We start from the raw sequence: 23,110 nt of genomic DNA, 5'->3' as shown, positions 1-23,110 counted from the left end.
TCAAGAGCCAGCTGAACCTCTCTGGCAGAATCAGGGGAGCTCAACAAAAGCAGGGACAAGTGGGGACACATGGAGCAGCAATACTGACAAGGGAAGGTCAGCTACAGAACACACTGGTCCAGACAAGCAAGCATTTCACTATTCAGTGAAAAAGACAAAGCCACATTCTCTTACATATAAGACTTCCAGCAGCCAAAACATGCTTTACATCACTGTTCGGAAAATAATATTTGCAGTGTAGTAAAATCCAGCATATGCTTCTGTTTCATTCTTCAGCATTAGTCTAAAAATAGTTGGACACCCCACAATTCTAATAAGCATGATTTCTTCAATTTATGTTTCCCTACCAGAATGCAGAGGGTTTTGAAATATATTTTTTCTGGCTTAAGCAAAGGCCGCCTCTTGTCACAGTTCCCAGAGGGTTGATGGCACTGTTTTGCACTACTCCTGAAGCACAGTGTGTTACAGAAATCTGTCATGGAAGCCGTGCTGTAGCTCTCCAAAGGTGGCTGCAATCCCAAGATGAAGTTACCTGTGCCACAGCTATAATGTAGACTTTAATAGTCTGATATTGGTACAGCATTTTAAACAAACTACACACATTGCAAAGTTCTCCCTCTGCTGCAGAGCAGGCTCTGCAGCCACTTCAAGAATCTCGATGAATTCTTGGATAAATTTAGCAAAAACAACAGCACTTCTTTGTAATAGCAGGGTTTCATTTGGGAAATAAACATCCACTTTTTATTTACAAAGGATTTTTCCTTCTCCTGCCACTGCTGTGCTATGCCTACTGCTTCCCTCTACTTTGATCCAGAAAACAGAATACCAAGTGCCTAACTGGGACTTAAAGCAGATTTTTAAATTAGTTCCTGACAGTGCAAACAGATTGCTATTGATTGAAATGAGGCAGATTTTAGGCCTTGGATTAGCAAACCTAATGCCTCAATGCCGTGTTGCCCATTTCAGTACTTTGCACCGTTGCTCCCCAGTGGTTTCCCAGGCAGCTGTGGAGTCTCTGCAGTTGCAGATTAGCGTGAGAGAGCAGGGCAGGGCCATCTGTGGCTGCGCCTGCAGCCCTGCTCAGCCGGAACAAGGCCTCCTCCCAAATCCCCGGGGCCAGGACCCTGCTCTACACCCTCATTAGGAGCTCTGGAGCCAGCGAGGCTGTTCATAAATTCAGGAGGGAGTCTGTGTTTGGGAAGGCTTTGCTGGAGCCCAGCACCACAACTCGCCAAGCCCAGTGACCTCCACTGCTGGCCACGGCCACGCTGGATGGAACCAAAGCACCAGGAGAAGTCAAACCCCAGCTTTCCAGACAGCCTGGCCAAAGTCTGGGACAGAGACTTCACCCTTCCAGACAGCCTGGCCAAAGTCTGGAACAGAAGCTTCACACAGGCAATGGCACTACCTGATCAGCCCTACCCTCCCAGCCAACACAAATGCCTACTTAAAAATAATCAGTGCAGAGCTTTCATATCCAAATTGTACATTCTTGTACTTACAAAGGTAGAAGTGGATTCTGCTTTTAAGCAACATTTCACTGATTAAAAGAAAATGGCCTTTTTTCCTCTTGCTTTGTTGTTTAGTTTCAAAGAATGTTTAAATAACAATATCTGCTAACAAAAAGGGTAACATCAATTAGAAACAGAAAGAAACTAGTCTGTATAATTTCAGTGTTCAAAAGCAGCGAAATGCAAACACCAAAGCAGCACACACCAAACCAAACCAATCCCCAAAACCCACATTAAAGGCAACCTTTTTTCTTTTTCTTTTTTTTTTTTTTTCCGGTAAGCTGACTGCCTAGAATTCATTGGGTTTTAGAAGCCTGAGATACTGAAGGTAACAGAGTAAGTTACTGTTATATCTAGACCCTCTTAGACACAATTCAGCTTCCAAATGCTACGTTATTAAGACATGGAAGAACAGGCTTATCCATGTCCTCTGGCTAAAGACAAAGACTCCAAAGGTTATTTTTCAGACTCACTCTCCTATGTGGCTGCTGAACCTCAGCTATGAAAGGGACATTTCAGTCTCTCATCTGTGCACCACTAAGCACACACAGCCTCCAGCCCACCAGTGGCTTCAAGTCCAAGCTTTCCAATTACTCTTATTATCAGAAAAAATACAAGTAAACCTCAAGCAGCTACACTCTCCTATTGCCCAAGCGTCAGCACAAACAATATAATGCCAAAAGAAATTTTCCACACAAAGTATTTCATTATCCAGATGAGTTTCTAGACCGTTTCTCTCTGTCTTGGGAAAGGCCCCACAGCCTTGCAGTACCACCACCACCACCACCACACACAAATGGGGCCAAGGGTACGTAAATGGTTTGAAAAGGAGCTATCAATTTTCACCTAGGCATCAGAAGAAACAACGTGCATCCTGGATGGAAAAAATGACTTAGTGTATCACCTTTAGCTCAGATCAGCAGTAACCCAGAGCACGGCTCTCCTGGGGGGCAGGGAGGGTGTTATATCCATTAATGAATGTTGGATAATGAGATGATGAGCATCACAGAAAAACCACATGAATAGGTAATCAAACTTGTTAATGCAATTTAGCAGTTCCAGTCCAGCAAGAGCCACAGCAACAAGATACATTAATTGCTGATAGCTCTCAGCAGTTTGGGGAAGGCTGGGGAGTGAATGAGACTCAGGAATTAGCTGTGCTTTCCCTCCCTCCAGGAAGCTCTGCTGAAGTCACAGAGATGTCACGCCTCCGGAGCAACACGACCGCGTTAACTCCCCTGCCCTCTCCTCCCATGCTCCAAAGCCAGCACGCTATTTATGAGCACTAAATACGTGCTACACCACCCTGTGCTCCTCAGCTTCTCTGAGACTCTTCCTCATCTCGGGTGATTTAAACAGTGGGTGAGAAAAGGAAGGAGGAGGTGTAAGACACTAATCTTCGTGACAAATGACTATTTGCAGAACAGTGTGTTATTACAGCAGCATTTAACATCTAAATATATTCAACACACCGCGATGCTCCCAAGCTGACTAAACAGAGAGCTTAAAGCTAAGCTATCTGGAAATACTAGCAACTCTTTCCTATTAGCCCCAACTCTTTTCCAAAGGTGGTCATTGTACAGAAAGGGCAATGAATGTGACTAAAGCCCCAAAAAAAAAAGAAAACCCCCAAAAACCCAACTGCTCTACACCCATGGTGCTCAGACTTTCGGAGGAATAAGCAACTCCAAAAATGAAACCAGAAAAGAGAAGAACAGCTCAGCTAAGACTAATCAAAGACTGACTCAAAGAGCGACTCTCCAAAAACTAGAGGAATGACCTAGGACACATAAGGGAGCACTGGAACTAAGAGGTTTCATTTTATATGTATCTCTTACTTAATTGAACCAAATCGTACATCCAACCCTTTAAATCCCTTAAACGGGTGATGGGCTGCTCTCCCCCACCAGCACTGTGTGCAGCTGTGGTGGGGACTCCTTTCCCCCAACCACTGGGTTAGCCTTGGACACGGCCTTTTGAAAAGGCAATGACTCAACTTCCAAGGAATGCTCCTGTGCTGGAGGCAGTTCCAGCCTTTCAGAGGGGCTGGATATACTGCAGGCCACTCTGGCTACAGGGAAATACACCACAGCTTTCAACATTTTCTCACTCCTTGATGTACCTGATCCTGATGACTGCAAGAGGTTTTGTTGACCCCCACTGTAGAACAGCAGTTTCAAGTCAGCACCTTTCCCTGTGTACATGTGTTGAGAGCAGCCCCAGACCCTGATAAATCTTGGACTAAAGGACCTAGAACTACTTGAAATGCCTTTTTCTCCCTCTGCTTAGTTACAGCAAGAGATAAATGTGTTTGAATGATTTTTACACACAGTTGGGAGTAATAGGCTGGAAAGGACAGATTGGTTCTTGCAGCCCTCTCCCCATAGCCTGAGGTACAGAACAACCAAATATTCAGGAGCAATAGCAATCTGGATGCTTTGTCAAATGGAGTGAAGTATAAATCTAATTTTCTAAACAAAGCAGACAACCTGGCACTGAAATCAGCTTACCACTTTGCACCTCTCTACAAGGATTAGCAGAATGCCATAATTATAATGCCCAATTTGATTTATTAGAGGAGGCTGCGTAGAAAAGATGACAATTCAGTAGCATTATGAAGAGAAGGAATACGAGTAGAAGGAAAGCTGCAAATTGAACAGTAATTTCTAAGCAACATCTCAATATAATTAGCATTAATTACAATAAGCTATCCAAATTAGGTATAAACCTATCTTTAATAACCCTGAGATGCAAAAATCACCCCCCAAATTCCAGGAAACTTAATATTACAGCCAATTTGTCTAGACAGCTTGGCAGGAAATGCCAGAATTCTAGGTGTGAACTTTGTGGTTACTAAAAAGAAGGAAAAATTATTGAACTTGTCTGTATCATTTGCATAATTAGTTTGAACTAAGAATAGCCTAGTTTATGTATCTTAGATTGTGCTGCTACTTTCATCATCCTTACAGACCTCCAAACTTGTCTGGTTTTCACAACTGTATCAGCTAGGATAATAGCAGGTATTTTAAAAAACTCACTTTCCAACAAGAGAGGAATTCTAAATGTGACTTCTTTAAAGAGGCACAGTGTATTAATGAGTCACTCATCACAGGTTTTATTTGATACTCTCTGTGCAAGCTCCTCACTCTTTTTAGAGTTTATTACTTATACTTACAGGTTAAAAAAAAATTAAACAATGAAAGTTGAATTGAGGTTTTTATGAATGTGGCAGAAAATCCCCTATTTAACCACTGATGGCAGCCAAACACTAGTCAGAAGAAATAAGTAAAAATGTCCCCATTTTTCAAAACTAAAATACCAATAAAACTAAATATTTGGTCAATTAAGGCAGGAGAGTATGAGAGAAATTGGAGTCTGCCAGTGCAACAAAATCTCTTACCCCAGAGGCTTCTATGGAAGTGTCATGCAATCCCTAGTGCATGCAACTATGTAAAACTGAGTTTTAAATTTCACGTAGAAGATGTCACTATTAACAACCTTTTCCTCCTGCAGGAAGAGGGAACGTCCCCACTGTCTCACACATCCACAACTATGCAAATCCCCACTGTGCACTGGATTTCCTGCAGTGTAATTTTAGATCTGAAGAAACAACTTTCACCAGACCATGAGAATTTCTAATTTAAAACGTGATGAGCACTTCTAAACCAGTATGCTAAAACATCATCCCAAAAGACTGTCTGTGGTGGAGAAGTTATAGGGGAGGGTTACATGAGATAACCTTCACCATCTTTTTAAATCTTAAAATATTGCAAGTCTGAAAAAACATTTCCAGTAACTGGACAATTCAATCTTTGGCTGTCTGGCACAGGCACAGGATTAGTTTCACGGAACAGAAGGTGCACTTGGGTTAAGCAGTTCTTTTTCTGCTGGAGGAATGGGGAATAAAAAGCACTTTTTATTGTAGTGTGTTTCTCAGCTCAGAACAAATGCTAGAAGGTCAAGTACACTGGTGTTCCCACTGGCAACCCTGTGAAGGACAACTGGGAAAGTGTCCACAGAGAGATGCTGCTGTGCCATGGGGACTGCCAACTGATGAATGCACACTAAGGCACTAACAAATCTCCCTGCTGAGCAGCAGTTAAGTGATAAAAGCCTACCAGCCACAGCGCCTTTCCTCTGTCACCTGGCCCTCTGTACACACTGTTGCTCAGATGGGAGTCTCTGGAATCATTCCCTCCAGCATCACAACTCTTCATTCATTAATGCTCTCCCACATTTTAGAAGGGTACACAGGAAAGACTGCCCAGAGCACAACTTCCTCCAAAATGACTTTTCACTTCTGAAATACTTGAATAGTCTCTCCCCCTCAACACACTGTTTTGGGGGTAAGTGAAACTTGATTCACGAGATGGACATATCCACGTTTGCAACTTCTGGGTGCACATTGCCCAGCACACATTCTCCAAAGGAAGTTATGATCTGATGGATGATTTCTAGTTGTGTCCATGACCATAAGAGCCACAAATCTATGCTATGAATCACTGCACTGTCTCAAAGCTGCAGGATACAAGGGAGGCCTGCTCCTTCCTTCCTACATTACTCAGTACACCTGGCTTCCACTTCAGCTTATGGAACCTGCCCTGAACACTGGATTTGTGCACTTGGCCACAAGTCCTCTAAGAGGCATTGCTTTCACCAGCACAAGTCACCAGAGAAGCTGTTTCCAGTGACAACCTCACCTACCAGCAAGGACACTTCACAGTGGCCAACAGACGATGGTTGCTTCAGATGAGAAGGAATTTCCCTACCTGTTTGGATAGCTTCAAGGGGAGTTTCTTCTTCATCCGTTCCTTGCCTCTTTCTGCCTCTCTCTCAGAGCTCCCCGCATCATTGTTATGGCCATTTTCACTGGGCTCAGCAGATACACAGTTTTCAGATTCTCTAGGTTTCTTGCCTGGATGCCTCTCCCATTTCTCCTTCCGCTCCTGAGGCTTTAGTGACATGTCCTTCTGCAAAGGAGATTAAAAAAAAAAGAATGGTAAGTTCTTTAAGTTCTTTGAGGCCACCTTTACGAACTGAGCTGTATAAATATTGAATAAAAACAAACAAGACAGTATGTTTCTTCCAGAGATGACTTAAAATGAATAATTAGGCATGCACAATGCAAACAGTAATTTTAGATTAGATTAGGATGAATACTCTCCAGGCTATGTATTTGATTAATTTCAGTGATGCTGGAACTGGCTATGAAAATGAGTTCACTTCAGATTAATTCAGAAACCATACGTCAACAGCACGTGAACAAATCACCATGCCTTAAACTGTTCAACTGAAACAGAGGTGGGTTTTATTTTGTTTCTGATCTCAGAACTAAACACATCAGACCCCCCTTGGGGCTGACAGTCTCTGATTCACAGCAGCATTCATATGGAGAAAGGCACATCTAAAGCCCTACCCGCATTCCCTGAGCCAGAGAGATCAATGGGATCCAAACACACAACAGAGGTTCAACACTTCCAAGTGTTAAGTGTCTGCCCTGAACCAGGGCTGTAACACACAATCTAAGCACAGCTTAAAAGCGGGTATGTCATGTCATAATGATTAACATTGGAAGAGAGATCAGAGAAGGGAATTACCCGGCTATCCCTGACATCTCTGAGGACTGAAAGCTGAACTCCTGGTGACAATGTACCAAACTCCCTACACACACCGTGTGGAAAAGGAGTTGAAGAAATAATATGCCAAATCACTATGACAGTGGGCCACTAAAGCTAGATAAATTTTCCCTTATGTCTTTTATTAACTGCTCAAGGATAAAAACTGAATTCTTACGAGAATGTTTTGCAGAGTATCTGTTCCAATTATTTTTTTATGTGAGGTAAATCAATTAGGAAATACCTTAAAAGCACTGCTTACTATGCCAAAATTTGTCAGCTTCAGCCACAGATATTTTTCTAAATGCCTTGCTTTTGACTCAAGCAGTTACATGACAGATATTTGTATCTTACATGAATGGAGATCACAATACAACTGCTCACATCAATGCACACACCACCTTCAGTACTGCAAGAGAGCTCATGAAAATCATTAGCTCTCTAGTCTCTCAAAAACTGAAGCCCAACAAAAAAAGAAAATTAGGAACTGGAATGAAATGCCCTGCTGATTGCTCCAGATTACTTCCTCCCCCTCTCCTTTAATTAGTGAATTGACTGCCTCAGTGTGCAACATGCTGATTCCACTCCAAATCACTCACTTGTTTAAAGTTACCCATCCCTGGGAAGTGAGATGATGCACTGGCACTTTAGGGTCACAGACACATTGAAATTAGAACCACGCAATAAAATACTTAGAGCTGTTTCCAATTCCAGCCCAGGCTCCCAGACAATCAGCCAGCACCCAACCTCTGTGCACCTTGGGCAGGGGTCCTGTGGGGCTGGAGGCCCGTCTTACAGCACACACAGATACAGCAAGTTGCAAAACCCCCAAAGATACAACCCCTTCCACCAAAATTAAAATACCTATCACTGTCTTGGAAGTGCAGAACACACCAGAACACAGCTCAGCTTGCCAAGTCCGTAACTAGTGAAAGAGTGAGGAAAATACCTGTCTGGCATTATTCTCCATGAATGATAAAATAAGGAATATAAATCAGTGTTTAGCTGCTCAGTTTGGCTTTTAGTTTAAAGATAACACTTTAAAGCAGGAGTTCAAGATGCCAATTAAGGAAGGTCATATTGTGCTGTTTACTGGGAAGCTACTGAGATGAAAATCAAAATGCTAATCTTCAGTAACTAATCAAAAACTGGCCGCATGGAAATGATATCTGCTAACTGATACTCAGCAAAACATTAGAAACAGAAATCACCACAAATGTGCACTTCTTCACAAAGCCATATGCAGCTTGTGACGTGACAGCAGGTGCATGGAAGATGCTGCATGAAGTGACATGGACCCCTGATGGGGGAGAAAGGAGGCTGGGGCAGGGGAATGCCACCACCTGAGAGCACCAGCAAATCATGCACTCCTGGCCTGAGGTGCAACATTCACTTCTAAAGATGCCTTCAAAGCCAATAAATTACCATTTTGGTTTAAATTCTATTTGGTTTCACATTGTGATTGGGTCTCTGTTAATGCTTCAGGGAAAGTCTTCCCTTGGTACCCACACAGCACATTCACTGCAGGTTTTCAGACGATTCCTTTCACCACAGAACTGGTCTGGAAATCTGTGTTTTTCTCCTTACTGAATCCTACAAAATTCCCTACTTTGATATGCAGCTTTTTTATCCCTATTTTGTCTGGAGATTTAAGATTTGTCTCATCGCTGAGCTACTAGCAAAATTAATTCATGGAATACAGTTATAGCTGGATCAAAGCCAAGGAAATAATTCATTCACTTGTAGTGCCACTTGCATCCAAGAATCTCAAGCACTTTCCAAACAGCCGCGAATTAAGCCCCAAGGCCGAGGCTGCTCCTGCCTCCAGAGGGAGGACAGTGCAGGAAGACCTGGAGCAGCCATGGGGACAAAGCCACGTCTGGCAGCCTGTGACAAGAAAACCTACTCCAGAGTCCCATTCCCTCCTGCTTCAGCAGAGGACACAGCTCACAGGATTTTTTCCTGAGAAGGCAGGACACTGAACTCAGCATGTCCTTGCTGACAGAGGGTGACAGCGGGGTGTTCTCCAGGCTGCTAAATGCAGACCTCTGCAGCCTCAGGCAGAGAGCAGGAGGGGGCTAATGGGGTTTCTGTTCCTGCCTGCTTTGTTTCCTTTCTATTTGCTCTACTAAAAGAGCCTTCCAGTGATTGCTCTTTTACTAAAGTTTATGACCTCCAAGTTGGGGACCTCACTTAGCACAAGAGCATACTATTTTGGGATGGGCATCTGTGCTTGTGCACAGGCAATTGCTAGAAAATTTAAGCACATCCAGAGTATACAGTACATCACAAGAGTGGACATTTATTGATGTACCTTGACTGACTCCAATCCAGAAAGCCCAGCCTGCAGGTGAGACTGGCCTCCTAACAAACTGCCCCACTGGAGCCTTCCCCCCTCGCAAGCCCAGAGCAGCAGATATTTTCACCCTTTCCATATCATGTAAAGCCTAGAGATTCACACAGTGACAGTACCTGAAGTCAGACCCCAAAGTCAAAAGGTCTCCACATCAGCCTTATGGTTTCTGCTCAACCCAGGAGTCTGCAAGACCTGACTACCTTTGCTGTCACAGGTCCAGTAAATCCCCTCCATTCTCTCTTCTCAGTTCCAGAAACAAGATTGCTAAATCTTGCACCAGAATATAGAATACTATTTTGTTCCTTACTATTCATTGCTTCCAGGACTGTCTCCTACCTGTCCTCACTTCAGAATTTCTCTGACACCTTCCAGGGCAGGCTACAGCCTCTCCATCTGCAGCCCCTTGTCTGTCTGGGCTGCAGACGGAGAGCAGATGGTTCTAATTGGCTGCATGGTTACAGATAAGGAAGAATTAGGCCTTTCTTCAGAGCCTCTTTCCTGGCAGTTACTCCATGAAACACACAGATTCTATCTTCCTATTTGTTTATTTGGATGTACAGGCACCAAAGAACACTTCATCTGAAAATGGGATTGTGATACCTCCTCCAGCTCTCCCTGGAATACCTCGCACACCAGCAGCTGTGAAGATCCACTGACAAAGACCCTGGCAAAGGCTGGCAACCCAAGTATGTAACTTGGGCTCTGCAAGAGATTTTGGGAGTCCACAATAAAAACCTTTGTGATTTTTTTTTTTTCCCCATCACTATTCAGCCCAAGCTAGTTATGCAACTGTAGCTCTGCTTGCAGTGGATCTGGCAGGAACTTTTAATCACTTGGAACACTCCCTCCTGAAAAGCCACTTTTCTTCTGTCACCAAGGCACAGCTGCAATCTTCAAAGACACTCAAGGTACACACTGCTCAGTTTATAAGTAAAGCCAGGAGTAATGTGGGTGCACAGCCCTCAGCTGTGGAATGAGACTGTTCTTACCCCTAAAATGCCACAGCAAGAGACTTCTGCACAACGGACTCCACGTTGTCTGTTTGATCAGGAAATAATGATCAGCCCTGGAGGAGCCTGGCACAAGCTCACATCCCACAGCCGTCCGCTGGCTGCAGTTATCACTGCCTGTTTGCTCAGCCCAGCTCAAACTCAGCCTTAATCCTCTGAATTTACACAGCTCTGAGATCACAAAGTGTGCAGGGGAAGGCAGTGGTTGTAAATACCTTTCATACACAGGGAACACTTAAAGAACCTGAAGAAAGTGTCCAAAACCCACATAGCTAGATGAAAACTGCTGCTGGGATGCAGAGGGTAAAAATAACACCAACAGATAATAAAATAACTATCCTTAGCCCTCAAGCATCAGTTCAAAATGCAGCCCTGGTGCAAAAAACAAGTCCACTACAATCCCCCATCCCCAGGGCCCATCAGACACCGCAAGGCTCAGCCAAGGACTGGTTACACTCCATTCCTACCAGACTGCCTCTGCCGACTTCAGAAGATTATATGGGCTGCTTTCCCAGAAGGGAAACAGCCTCTAGCTTCTCTCCACAGCTCTTCACTGCAGCACTTATTCCTTAAGTTGGGGAATGTGAAACATCCTACCAAACATCAAATAGGAGAAGGATCCACACAAAGGAAATAAAAACCACTGCTGTCTCTAAAACTGACCCTGCTTGTCCCTGTTTCTGCCTCCAGCTTCTCTCAAAAAATTGCAATGGAAAAGGCCCTGAGGATCCGAGTACCATCTATCCTTATATCAACTTTATCGTGCAATTAGCAGTAGGGTTGTCAAACATGTTTGTTTAATAGTTCAGGGAGAGATCCTGGCTCAGAAAGGACCTGAAACAGATTTATTTTTAATTAGGTTAATTTTTAAATATTCCTATTGACCTGATACTCAGTTTATAGACCAGCACCACAGAAACAATTGCTGACAATTTTCTCCTGCTTCTGAGTAGACAAAACACATTACAAATACAGACAGGACCACTACAAATGCAAACCTACTGTCCATTTATTTGCATAATGGGGACACAGGAGACAGTCATTCAAATGGCAAGATAATACTGGAGATATACATGAGAAAAGACTAACTTTAAAGCATGGATTTGAAGACCAGTCTGTAGAGAGAGAGAATCCACTGCAAGAATAGGAGCTAGCACAGTAAGAGATGAATAGCCAACAGGCTAATGAAATAAGGTGAATGATAAGGAAAGGAAAAAAAGGATAAAAAAGGACCACTGGAGAGTATCAGGTGTATCAGTATCACCGCACCAAGGTGACTGAATTTGAACTCAGCATGCTGAACAGGCAGCAAATGCAACTGGAGATCTCGAAAATGAGCAGAAGCACATTTAACACTGGGAGAGGGGAGAAGTTTGAGCTCTGCTCTGGAGAGCTGTGGGGCAGAGTTTGCTGTCAGTGAGGGCAGCCAGGGGTAGGCACTGCAGAAGGAGGGCTGGCCCAGAGCTCAGCACTGTGGCTCCTTGCTGGAAGCCCCCCCACGGCAGGAGGCCAGCCTGGATTCACTCTCCCAGAGCTCAGGGCACTTTGGGAAGCAGTCTGCTGGCACGTCCAGCCAGACGGCTCAATTTCCACCGATGGGGAAGTTCTCACTTCTCCTGAAATATAACACACACTTGTTTGTTTTACTTTCCAGCCCTCCCTTCTCCCCCACTGTGAACTCCACTGCACATATAACTCAAGCCCCCCCAGCCTCTCAGCCAAAGGCACTAAAGCTGTTTTAAAAGGCAGAAACAAGAGTCTAGATTTGAAGTGACTTTCTTGCTTTGACCCTACATTCAAGCAATGCAATCAATATCAATTAAAATGATTGCAAATGAAATCCTTGCTTGTTTAACCTTGGACTGCAATTCTCCTTTCACAGCTGACATATTCCAGATGAGTTTGGGTCCTGCTTTTTAAAATGCATCACATTTGCTCTGACCCTGTCACACGTTTAGCTCAAGAATAAGATGACTTTTTGACAAGACAGATTTGGAAATGTTAAGACATTTGAAGCTGACACTGGTTTGCAGGTTTATGATTCATGATTTAACTTAAAAATACAAGTGGATGAACCAAGAAACTCGCTGTAATTGAAACACTCAAATTTATTACCAGAGGCTACGCTCCTGTCACCTATGAATAGCTGAAGAGCAAGCTGCCATACTCTGCTGAACACCCGCTTGTTGTGCCTCCCAAGAATTAAGACCTTTGCTTCTAGGACATCAAAGACACAGTAACAAGTAGAGAAAGCTTGGACAAATGTTACTTCAAGACAACATAATCAAAAATCACCAAAAGGAAGGTCAGTTCACTCTACTTTTAAATGCACTTCAATCCACGTTGAATTTACAAGGCTTTGATTGCTCTTTTTGCTTGCATGAGACCTGAATAAATAATGATATAGTGCTGGGCCCTATAATTGTTTCTAAAAACTGGGGAGAAAGGGGGTGATACTGTTCCCTTCCTTTTCAATTACTCAAGGAAAAATCCAGTCCTCTCCCTCCACAGTAGGAGGAAGTACCTGGAAATAGAATGTTTAACAGTCATTTGGGGGACAATAAAAGTGAGAATGCACACAGCAAACACCTTCAGTTTAGTAAGAGGTCAAGGAAATCCGCACAGATGTGAGCATATGGTTGTCCATGTTTTTGGTATAAGCCTTTCTCCCCCATCACCCATCGGGGAGGTGGATACACAAAATCTCCCGTTTGAAACTGCACTCCACAAGCTCCACAGGCAGCCAGCCATGATTTTCTCCCTCTCCTGCAATTTCCTCCTCAGAGCCTGCGGGCGCCTCACTGCAGAGAACTGCACCCGTCTTCCTCGCTGCCTACTCACAGACACTGCACAGCTATTAGAACTCCCACAGGTGCTTGCTGTCCATCAGAAAGGAAATGATCCCATTTTAAGCCATCAGTATTTCCTCTAGTGATGGCAGTAAATGCCCGACGAGTGCTCACAGAATTACTGTCAGCGGAAAGTGTGTCAGAGAGCAAGGGAGCTTAAATGATTGAAGGGAAGCTGGGGCACCATTTTCAGGTAGATGAAATGAGGCATGCTGCAAGCACAGCCTGCCCAGCTTTTACAGGCTGCAGGAGTGCTGAAAGGTGCTGCTGCCCATGCACCACCAGGCCACCCTGCCCAGCTTCCACTGCAGATAAAAAGCACATTTTGGCTGAAGCCGCTTTCAGCCAAGATTGGGAGCTCAGCCTGCCTGGTTTATGTTGTGTACAAAGGAGTTGGAGAGAGCTTGTGCCTGTCAGACAGCACCTTCTCCAGCTGATTTGATCGCTGTGCTGCCGGGTGCGAATGCTGAGCACAGAGCACATCCTTCCTGCAAAATCCCATCCTCCCGGGAGCTCCTTCCCAAGGGACCCATCAGGGATGGCAGCAGCACCACACACCGCCCAGCATCCCACAAGTGACAGACTATGCAAATACGCCCCCATTTTGAAGAATGTGGCCTGAGGCCACCAATCTCAACTAACTTCCAAAGGTATCCAGTAAGTAAGCAAGTGACAGAGTCAGGCACTCACTCCAGGGTCCAGTGTTTTGGGAAGACATTCCTCAAGTGTGCCAATATCCAAGGACACTGCTGAGCCCAAGCTGATGATAACCAGCAACCACATGCTTCTTGACAGAGCAGCCTCTAAACAGTTAATCTGAACTAATTTCCCTCTCTCCACATTATTCTAACAGGCACTCATTGAATTCAAACAGCTCCTACAGAGTGGCGGAATTAGGACCTGAAGAAGCAGCTCCTTCCCTGAAGCCAGATGTGGCCATTTCATCACTCATTTCCAATCTTGCCAGGAAGGTAACACAGTCCCCAGTCCCCAGCTGGCCCAAAGCTGCCAAAGGAAAAGGCGTGAGGATCCTACCAGCACAAACTGGTGCAGCAGCTGGATGCATTCATCATTACCAATTTTCATCTAAACTAGTCAGATAAAACCAGAAAAACCATGTTGAGTAAAAATGCCTCCGGCCAGGAATGCTAAGAAATACTACATCTGTCTTTAAAATTAATAACAAAAGGAGAAAACATAGCTGTTTCTACCTCTGTTGAGGGGAGAATGTCATGCTTCCATGAGCTGGACTCTGGAAATGGAGTTGAGCCAAGCTGAGGCTGGGCAGATGGACTGGACACATGGCTCATTTACCAAAGACAGGGGCCTAAATTGCTCCCCTCCATCTATACTTCTGCATTTAAAGTTTTGATCTTCACCGTGTGAAATACACAACAACCACAGTATGACTGTACTGACTACCATGTGAGCAGCTTCATTTTGCAGCTGAAGAGATACAGCTATAACCTTAGGGTAGCTTGGTCATGACAAATGTTACTTCAACACAACCTCAGCCTGGTTTCTTAAGTAATTCAAAGCTTCCACCTGTCAAATATGAAGTTTTTCTCTATTTTTTAGGATTCCACCACACGTTCACTTCATGGTAGACACTTTTAAAACACAGCCATGAGAAATGTACTGCTCTTAAGGCAGTAGCACCTACAGCATGAGAGCTCCAGACGAATCTCCCACACGGTGACAGCCTCGAACGCGTTCACTCCACCAGTAACTGCAGACGTTTTGAGACTCTGCTTCCAGCCTACACTCTTTATTCCCACCTTCCAGGAAGGGTGCTGTTCCCAGTGCTGCTGCAGAACAGAGGGGTGAACGTTCCTGAGCTCCAGCAGAGCCGGCTGCGAGCTCCGCCTCAGCCGCAGTTTGACACAGCCTGCACAGAGCCAGCGAACGCCGCGCCAGGAGAGAAGAGAGCTCGCAAACTGGCTCCTGCCAACTCTGCTGTAGGGGTGAGAGTCTCCAGAAATAAAAACAGCCATATCCTGATCCCTGGTGCTGCGTTAGAAATTAATTTATGTTTAAACACCATTACACTAGAGGCATTTTTTTACCAACTCTGCAGTTGCCCTCAGTGGTAGGCAAAAATTTTCAGTTCAGCTGTCATGAGCTCTAGAATGTGTATTCAATAATTAGTCCTCTGGTAGTTTCTTCTGGCTGGGAAACAAACGACAAGAAATATAAATGGTTCAACAAGAAAAAATATGTAGAAGCCAGCCTTCTCCAGAAACAGCTGCCCATAGCACATTACTGCAACCTAAGGGGAAAGCTCTCAGCAGGATGACTTGCAGCAGGAGAGAGATGCCTTTCTAACTATCTAAATGACACATGTGCTGATGAAAAGCCCAGGACGGTGCATCTGTGCCACCCTGGCCACCCCTGCTTCCTCCTCACGTGCTGCTGGAGAGATGCATTGTACAGTGCAGGCCTGCAGCTGTCAGTCTGGCCAGCAGAGATGGGGCTGAGCACACCACATGCTTCTGGGCAGCTCTTCTATAACTGGTTTGCTTGAACAAACAACAAGCAGCCAAATGTTTCAATATATCCTTAGGGCTTTCTAGAATAGTTTCAAATATTCTGATATCTGTGGCAGAAGCAAAACATTCATTTATATCCTAGGCAATTGCTGAGAAATGGGAAACATACACTATAGTAGCAGGCAACTTTAATGTATTCTATGTTACAAAACATTTTCAGTCAGAGAGCTCAAAGGTCATTAATAGATTTTCATATGTTTACCGACAGCAGCAATTTCAGGCTCTGTAATTTTAAAACTGCATGTCAGTCTCTCCACTTCCAGCTGTTATTTTAACATTAGATAATGAACACAATGCAAAGGTTACACAATCACTTGAACCAGCTTATGCAGTAGATCCAGTCACACAAATAATTATTAAATTCTAATTACACATATATTATCACTCTTGTTAGAACAGCAGGGCAAATCCTCTTTTATAGAGAGATCAACAGTTTAGAAAAAGAGGCCAGAAAGGTTATTCTTTTAATGTTACAGAGCTGCTCTTCTCTCTCCCCCCATCACCTAAAGCACTGTTGATTTATGAGTCTCAGAAACAACACCTTGTTAACACCTCACCAGTCAGTGCACATCCAGCCACCAGCTCCTGTTCCACTTAAGTCCTTCATAGATCCCAAACACAGACACTGATGCCTACTTAAAATATTCATCCTTGATCAGAGAGACAAAAAAGCACTTAGTGGATACCCAGTATCCTGTTTAAATATGCTGGTTTTTCTCTATACAACTACTTTGAAACTGAGAAGACATCCTCCAAAACTTAAGAGATTTCTCCCAAGGAGAGTGCTGTTATCCAAGCCAAAGCTTTGCAAGACATCAGGCTTCCATACCATAGGTTTTTATTTTATTTTAATTTTGAAGGAGGAGAAATAATTGTAATCATCTGATCTGACTCTTTTATCATGCAGCCAAATGAGCAAAGTCAAAAACTGTGGTCTCAGGGAAATTTTGGATGTGCACTAGCAAACTATCCTCTTACCACATAAGAAAAACAGCAGATTATGTTTTGCTCATCTCCCTCAGTTTTTTTCCTCTCTATTCCCAGGCAGCGCAAAGTGTTACTCGCTCTGGTTTATTCCGCCCCAATCCAGCTGTCAGTCACACAGCATGGAACCTCAATGGGAATTGAGGAATCTCAGCCCCAAGATTTAGCTTTGAAGCAGGACAGACCAGCAATGTCCCTTTGTGCGACTGAGGTCTCCTGCGGTGACAGCAACGCTACCCTGGCAAAGTGATGTCTCTCTAATCCCCAGTGCATCCTTAGCCAGCCATGAATTTCACACTGGGAAATTCCAGGCTTTGACATTAAATAATTCCAGCTGGGGTTTTCAAAGGGTAAGAGATAGGAGTCCAATCCCATCACATTCCAATAGGAAGCCCTTACGGTTTGGTTTATTTTCTTTTTAAGAAGGAAACCCATATTTCATTCTCATTTCCAGCCCCGTTTCCTCTGGGACATGAAATTGAAAGCAAGGAACGGAGGGCAAGTGCGGTGCTAATGGGAAGAGAGACTTCCGAGAGACTGACAAATGACACCACCAGTTCCTGGGTACATCAGCTCACAGTGGGCCATACAAGAAGGAACAGATACATCAGCACATCCATTACTGTTCCTGAGGAAAAGGAGCCTCTGCACTTTGCCTGGTTAGTCTCACTTGCCACGAAGGAAGAAGTAACCAAACAAACCATCAGGACAGCACACAATTAAAGCATAAAAGCGAACAAACGCAGCAAGCTGCAGTGAGGAGAACATGTGCAGAATGGGAATGATGTGATCCACTCAGCCAGGCATGTCAGATACGGCCTGGGGCAGGCAGAGCTGCCAGGACAACAACCCACTGCAGAGACAGAGCTCGGCAGAGCAGGTGCTGTCACTCACTCCACGCTCTCTCACCAAATCCAGAGCCAGTGCTCCAAGTTTTCATCGGCTTTGACACTCTCTTTCCATTATGTTTAGAGGACCTCAGTCTTCCCCCAACCAAGAGGTGCTAATCTGGGTCTCTTTACAACCATTTCCTCAATTCCCATGCTAAATTACAAGTTTCTCTTAATGCTTGGCTTTTAGATATAGAAACTTTCAGATATAAAAAGCTTTCAGATACAGAAACAGATATCTGCACTTCCCAGATCTGAAACTGAAATCTGGCTGGCTTGTAGGACATTTTTCTTCCTTACTGGAACAAGACTTTGTCAGTCAGAGACTAGAGAAAGGTGCATTCATGCAAAGTTTTCCATTTGCTAGTAGCCCTCAACTTTGAAAGACAATAGGGAATTAAAATATGATACAGAGCAGCAACTCTCATCCCTGCTGACCCACTCAAATTAGTTAAGAGTGCTTGAACATCTGATTCTTGTACATCTCAGAGTTCAACTTTGCCTCTCATTTTCTGTTCACAGCACCTTGTGTCAACAGTAAACATCACAGAGGAGAAATACAGGTGCAACACACAGCACAGGCATAACCCTTTGGCAAGAACCAAAAACCCAGTCAATGTGAGAAGGGTTAAGACAGAACAGATGCAACCAGAGACTCTGGGGAACAGCCTGTGTAGAAGCAGGGTTTCTTGTGATTACTTCTGTCTTGTAGTTCTTAATAACCCACATCACAGCTGACATCTCCACTTCCTTATGTAGATAACCAGAAACAGAAAAGCTGACATGGCAATTATACTGTACACGCACACACAGCCTAACAACTCTACAACAGCACAAGCAACGGAGAACAAGCACATCTCACGTGTGAGATACTTGGTCTAGAAGTTGTTTTAAAAACTGCTCATAAAATCAGGTACAAGTTGCAGCACAGCTCAAACGTGCAACGACACAACTTTCAAGATGAGAAAGATCTATAAAAGCATTTTACAACTCCTGTTTGTTAAGAAAGCTCTAATCTCCATCACAGCTATAACCCAGGGGACTCTTGGTGCCCACCTATTCCCACAGCACATCACACCCGAGCAGCAGCAGTCCAGGCACGAGTGAGAGGACCCCGGCCAGCAGCGCAGGGAGATGCTGGGGTGCAGCAGGCCAGCGTCCCCTCTGCCACCTCCATCTCGGGAGGCTGTTGCTAAGAGACAAAGCGCCACGGATGTCTGCAAAATCCTCCAGCTCTGCCCCGCAGTGCCTCAGCCCCATTCCCAAACCCGGCACCCAACGGGTCACAGCGTCTCTCCTGGAGCCTTTGATAATCTTGCTTTTGTGTGCAAAGCAACTCTTGTCAAGGAATTCAGGGAGCCCTATGATAGTAAAAACTGCTGATAAAAAGATAATATCAAGAGTACTCCATTTCAAAAAGCTGATAGAAGGGCACAAGGGGAAATTTCACACAGCAGAAGTGCTCGCTAAAGCAGAAAGGGGTTTAAAAACACAGAGGTTTTGAGGTATTTGTTTCCAGTGAGGGATCTGGATTTTGCAAGTTCCCCACTGTGACCGAGCAAAATTGTAAGCACTGGTTCTCAGGTTTCAGCAGACTCTGTAAAAGCAGGTGACTGAGACACTAGCACTCTTTTTGCAAAGATATCAGAGGCAAGTGTATTCTTAAACCTTACAGATCTGGGCTGACAATATTAAGGCCTTAAAAATCAGAAAGACCAGCTTCAGTGTGCACCCATCCCACAGAAGGCAGCAGGCCGGGGAGTGCAGGGCCATGTTAATTAACACGTGCTTAATGGCACTTAATTCCCCATCTCTCTCCACACCACATCTCTCTCTCTCTCATTGATACAGATGGGGTTTGTGGCTTTCACATCCCATTAGCAAAAGTCTGCCTCTAGGAAGAAAAAAAAAGCATGCAGAGAAGGTGAGGGAAAGTTCTCTCATAATTTATAAATAACATCACCATTTGGCTTTTATCAAGCTTTTCTCATTAGCAATTCTTAAAGCACAACACAAAGGGAGTCAGTATTTTGACCTCTATTTTTACAGAATGAGAAATTAACAAATGCAAAGCAGCTCGCCCCAAAATCAAACATCACTTCTCTGGCAAATCTACATCTCCCAGCTCCTAATCATACTGTGCTGCAGGAGAACCGACAGTCAAACAGTGTCAAAATCTCCTTCTGGCACTGGGAAAGGTTTCATGGTGGTGGTAGAGCGCAGATTTTTCTAGGACACGCAGTATGTGCGAATGCAGATATTAGCTACAGAGTGGGCAACAGGTGGTATCTGTACAGCTTCAACCTTATATCCCTTTGAGTGTCTTAGATGAAATCAGCTTGAGAATAGCAAGGACAACATGATCAATATATTAAGTCAAGCTGTTTGTTACCAGAAGAGCAGAACTGGCAGCACTTCTTGGCTTTTGAAACATGACACATAACCTGGCCTTTCTAATGCGCTGCTTTGGATGGCACCCAAATCCAGCACCATCTGGCCAGCATGGGCATGTGTATACAAAGAGGACAGAAGAGACTCCTGGCTGACAGATAAAGTGACATATCAGTGCAGCAACATGGACTCCAAATCTCTTCAGCCTTTGCAAAGCCAGCTCAGCAGGCTGCAAACACAGGGCCAGTTAAATTACTTCAGGGCAATAGCAGGGCTGAGAATTTCTCATGCACATAAGATCCAGGTAAGCATTTGTTTTGTTTGTAGAAAATATTGCCAACAATAAAAAAAAAAAAATCCAACAAAACCAAAAAACCCAAACCAAACAAAACCCACAAATAAAGAAACAAACGTCAAACAAAAACGCAAAAAGTTTTTCCTGGGGTAGATTTGAAGCAGAACATTTCTTCTCCTGCCCCAAAACTAATCCCTAAGTTTAAAAGCCCAGTTTTTCCACCTCTATTTTTACACTCACTCTTGCATGACGGTCTCCTGGCATCACACAGCAGACAAAACCAACATGTTATTCCATGGCTTAGAACTTCTTAAAGCTTGGCCTCCCAGCCATGGCATAGGCCACTCCTTCCTTCTCTCCTGCTACCAGGATACAGTGCACTAGATTCTTCTAGTTTCAGTTTCTAGCATTTCAGGGATGATTTGGCAGTAAGGAAGTGAGATTACTTAGGTAACAGCATGAATTGCAATCTGTTCAAGAGAACAAGTGGGATGTCTCATACTGCATCTACCATCCAATTCTGCATTCACCTACATGGTTTTATGCAGCTGTGAACTCCACTGAGACAAGGAAAATCACAGTGGTGGAGAAGAGAGAACAATCATGATCTCAGTTATGCCAACTCAAAAACCCCCCAGGAATCACTGAGTAATCGGACCAAATGCCTATTACAGTTTAAGAAAATACAGACAACCTATCCACTTTCTAAAAACCCAGTATTTTACACAGAGTAGTCAAACCTTGTTCTGAGCCTGACCTGTTTTTCATTCACTCCCAGAGATCACTGGCTTTACAGAACAAGCCAATTATCCCTTGCTCAGTTTTGCAGTGATAACACTGCCAGCACAGTGCCTTCTCCCATCTCCAGTCCCTAATGCCCGGCCTCTGGTTTCAGGATCCAGCACTTGCCTCAAGCCTGAACCGTGAGGAGTGGTTTCAGAGCCAAGGAACATGGGGAAAGGGGCATGGAAAACCAGCCCCCTGCTCCCACACAGAGCCCAGCCTGCACCCACCGCTGTCCCCATGCAAAGGCTTCATTCAGGCAACTTCCACCGGCTCTCAGCACACACTTGCTACTTCCCCTTATCTAATCTTACTTTCTGGTACTTGACAGTATCGAAGGTCCGGCATTTAAAGCATCTGGAAGAAAAACAGCCTGCAGAAGCAGCCGGGGAGATTAGAATGAAGGCGCTAATTGTCTCTGCTGGCCAGTGAGGAGGTGCTGGTGCAAGGACCAGCGCTCTCTGCAGCCTTGTCGGGCTCCCACCCCTGCTACCCACCCCAGCTGTGCCCTGCCCTGCTGAGAACGACCTTGAGAAAGCCCTTTTCCTTCATCAGGGAGGCACCCGTGATAACTCAGAATTCCTTTGTCAGTCCCTGCCGGGACACCAGCACAAACACCTGGGCAGCAGCACAGCGAACTGGAGCAGTTTGCTGCCCCAGTTCACCAGGCAGCCCCAGCACTGACACCACGCAGAGACAGCTGAGCTTGGGAAGCAGAGGACGAGGTGTCCGTGACTGCCCCAGTCAGCAAAGTCACTGACAAGTTTGGAAACAAGTGATATCCTGAGCTTAAGTTGAAACATATTGTGTGATGAAGGAAGGAAGAGACAGGAGACACAAAGAGGAACTGAAAAAGAGAAAGTCCCTTGTTCCCCAAGCACACCAAAGCAAAAGTCATTAGAAAAAAAAAAAAAGGCATTTTAAGAGGATGCATGGGATGCACAAGAAAAAAAATCCCCAAACAAAACAACGACAACAAAAACAATCTACAAAACAGATCATTACGTTTTGTTCAGGTTTTACACTTCTAAAACTTAGTAGGTCAGGCTACTGATACAAAAATGCATGTAGAAAACTCCTGATACATTAAAATCAGACATCAGTCACAAAGCCACTTACTTGCATGAAACCAACCTATTGCCTTCTGTACTTTTACACATCTAAACCAAAGCACTTCAGTAATAAAGGATTTTAAATCCCACCATTATCAACGAAATACTAATTCCCAGGACCCACTTTCACTTTTTGTTTCTGTAGAACCACTAATTCTTTAGGGCTCTCCCATTCTTTGCTGTACCTTCCTCATCTGGTTTCCCTGTCCTTTGCTATTTACTGCATTACAAACAGTTTGGAAGATTGGAAAGCACAGTATTTAACATTTTATAGAAACATCTGCCAACAGAGCTGCTAAACACTCTTGTAAGAGAGACAGAGATGTTTATTTAGACATGCTGCTGACGTTTCCTGTTGCATTTTGATCCTGAGGCATATGTAGTCCTTCCAAACAATTTAGCATGTACTGTGGAAGCACAGTTCTCAGAGAAGTGCAGCTGAAAGTAATTGAGATTGAAATTTCAGGACCATCGCAGGAAAACCATTACCAAGGCTCCTCCCAAGGCTCCAGGCAGAACAAGCACCTGGCAGAAAGGCAGGCACAAGGCATCTGGAAGCACAAAGTTTGGGGCTTGGGCAGGACAATTTAATGGCTGGCTCAAGTGATGCTGGTTATGCTGGCCGGTACCACAGGGCTGCCAAGTGCAGTGACCTCCTTCCACAGCCCAGCACACCATCTGTGTAGCAAAACCTGCAAAATGCACACGCAACACCGACACATCTGTGGCACCGCCACCAGCCACTGCCACCAGCAAGCCACTGGT

At 44.4% G+C, this 23,110-nt stretch overlaps 1 protein-coding gene across 15 annotated transcripts in view; it reads right to left on the bottom strand.

The window, feature by feature from the left end:
• FBRSL1 (fibrosin like 1) overlaps positions 1 to 23,110 on the bottom strand; it is a 507,802-nt gene that overhangs the window by 364,316 nt on the left and 120,376 nt on the right. For all 15 annotated transcript variants that reach the window (XM_039560807.1, XM_039560809.1, XM_039560806.1 and 12 more), the window contains exon 2: positions 6,281 to 6,481. In XM_039560807.1, coding sequence (XP_039416741.1) covers positions 6,281 to 6,481 — 201 coding nt within the window. The remainder of the gene's footprint in view (positions 1 to 6,280; positions 6,482 to 23,110) is intronic.

This window comes from Corvus cornix, chromosome 15 (genome assembly GCF_000738735.6).
Source record: "Corvus cornix cornix isolate S_Up_H32 chromosome 15, ASM73873v5, whole genome shotgun sequence".
Lineage (NCBI taxonomy): Eukaryota > Metazoa > Chordata > Aves > Passeriformes > Corvidae > Corvus > Corvus cornix.
The sequence above is the reverse complement of the archived record's forward strand: the minus strand, read 5'-3'. Positions and strand labels throughout refer to the sequence as shown.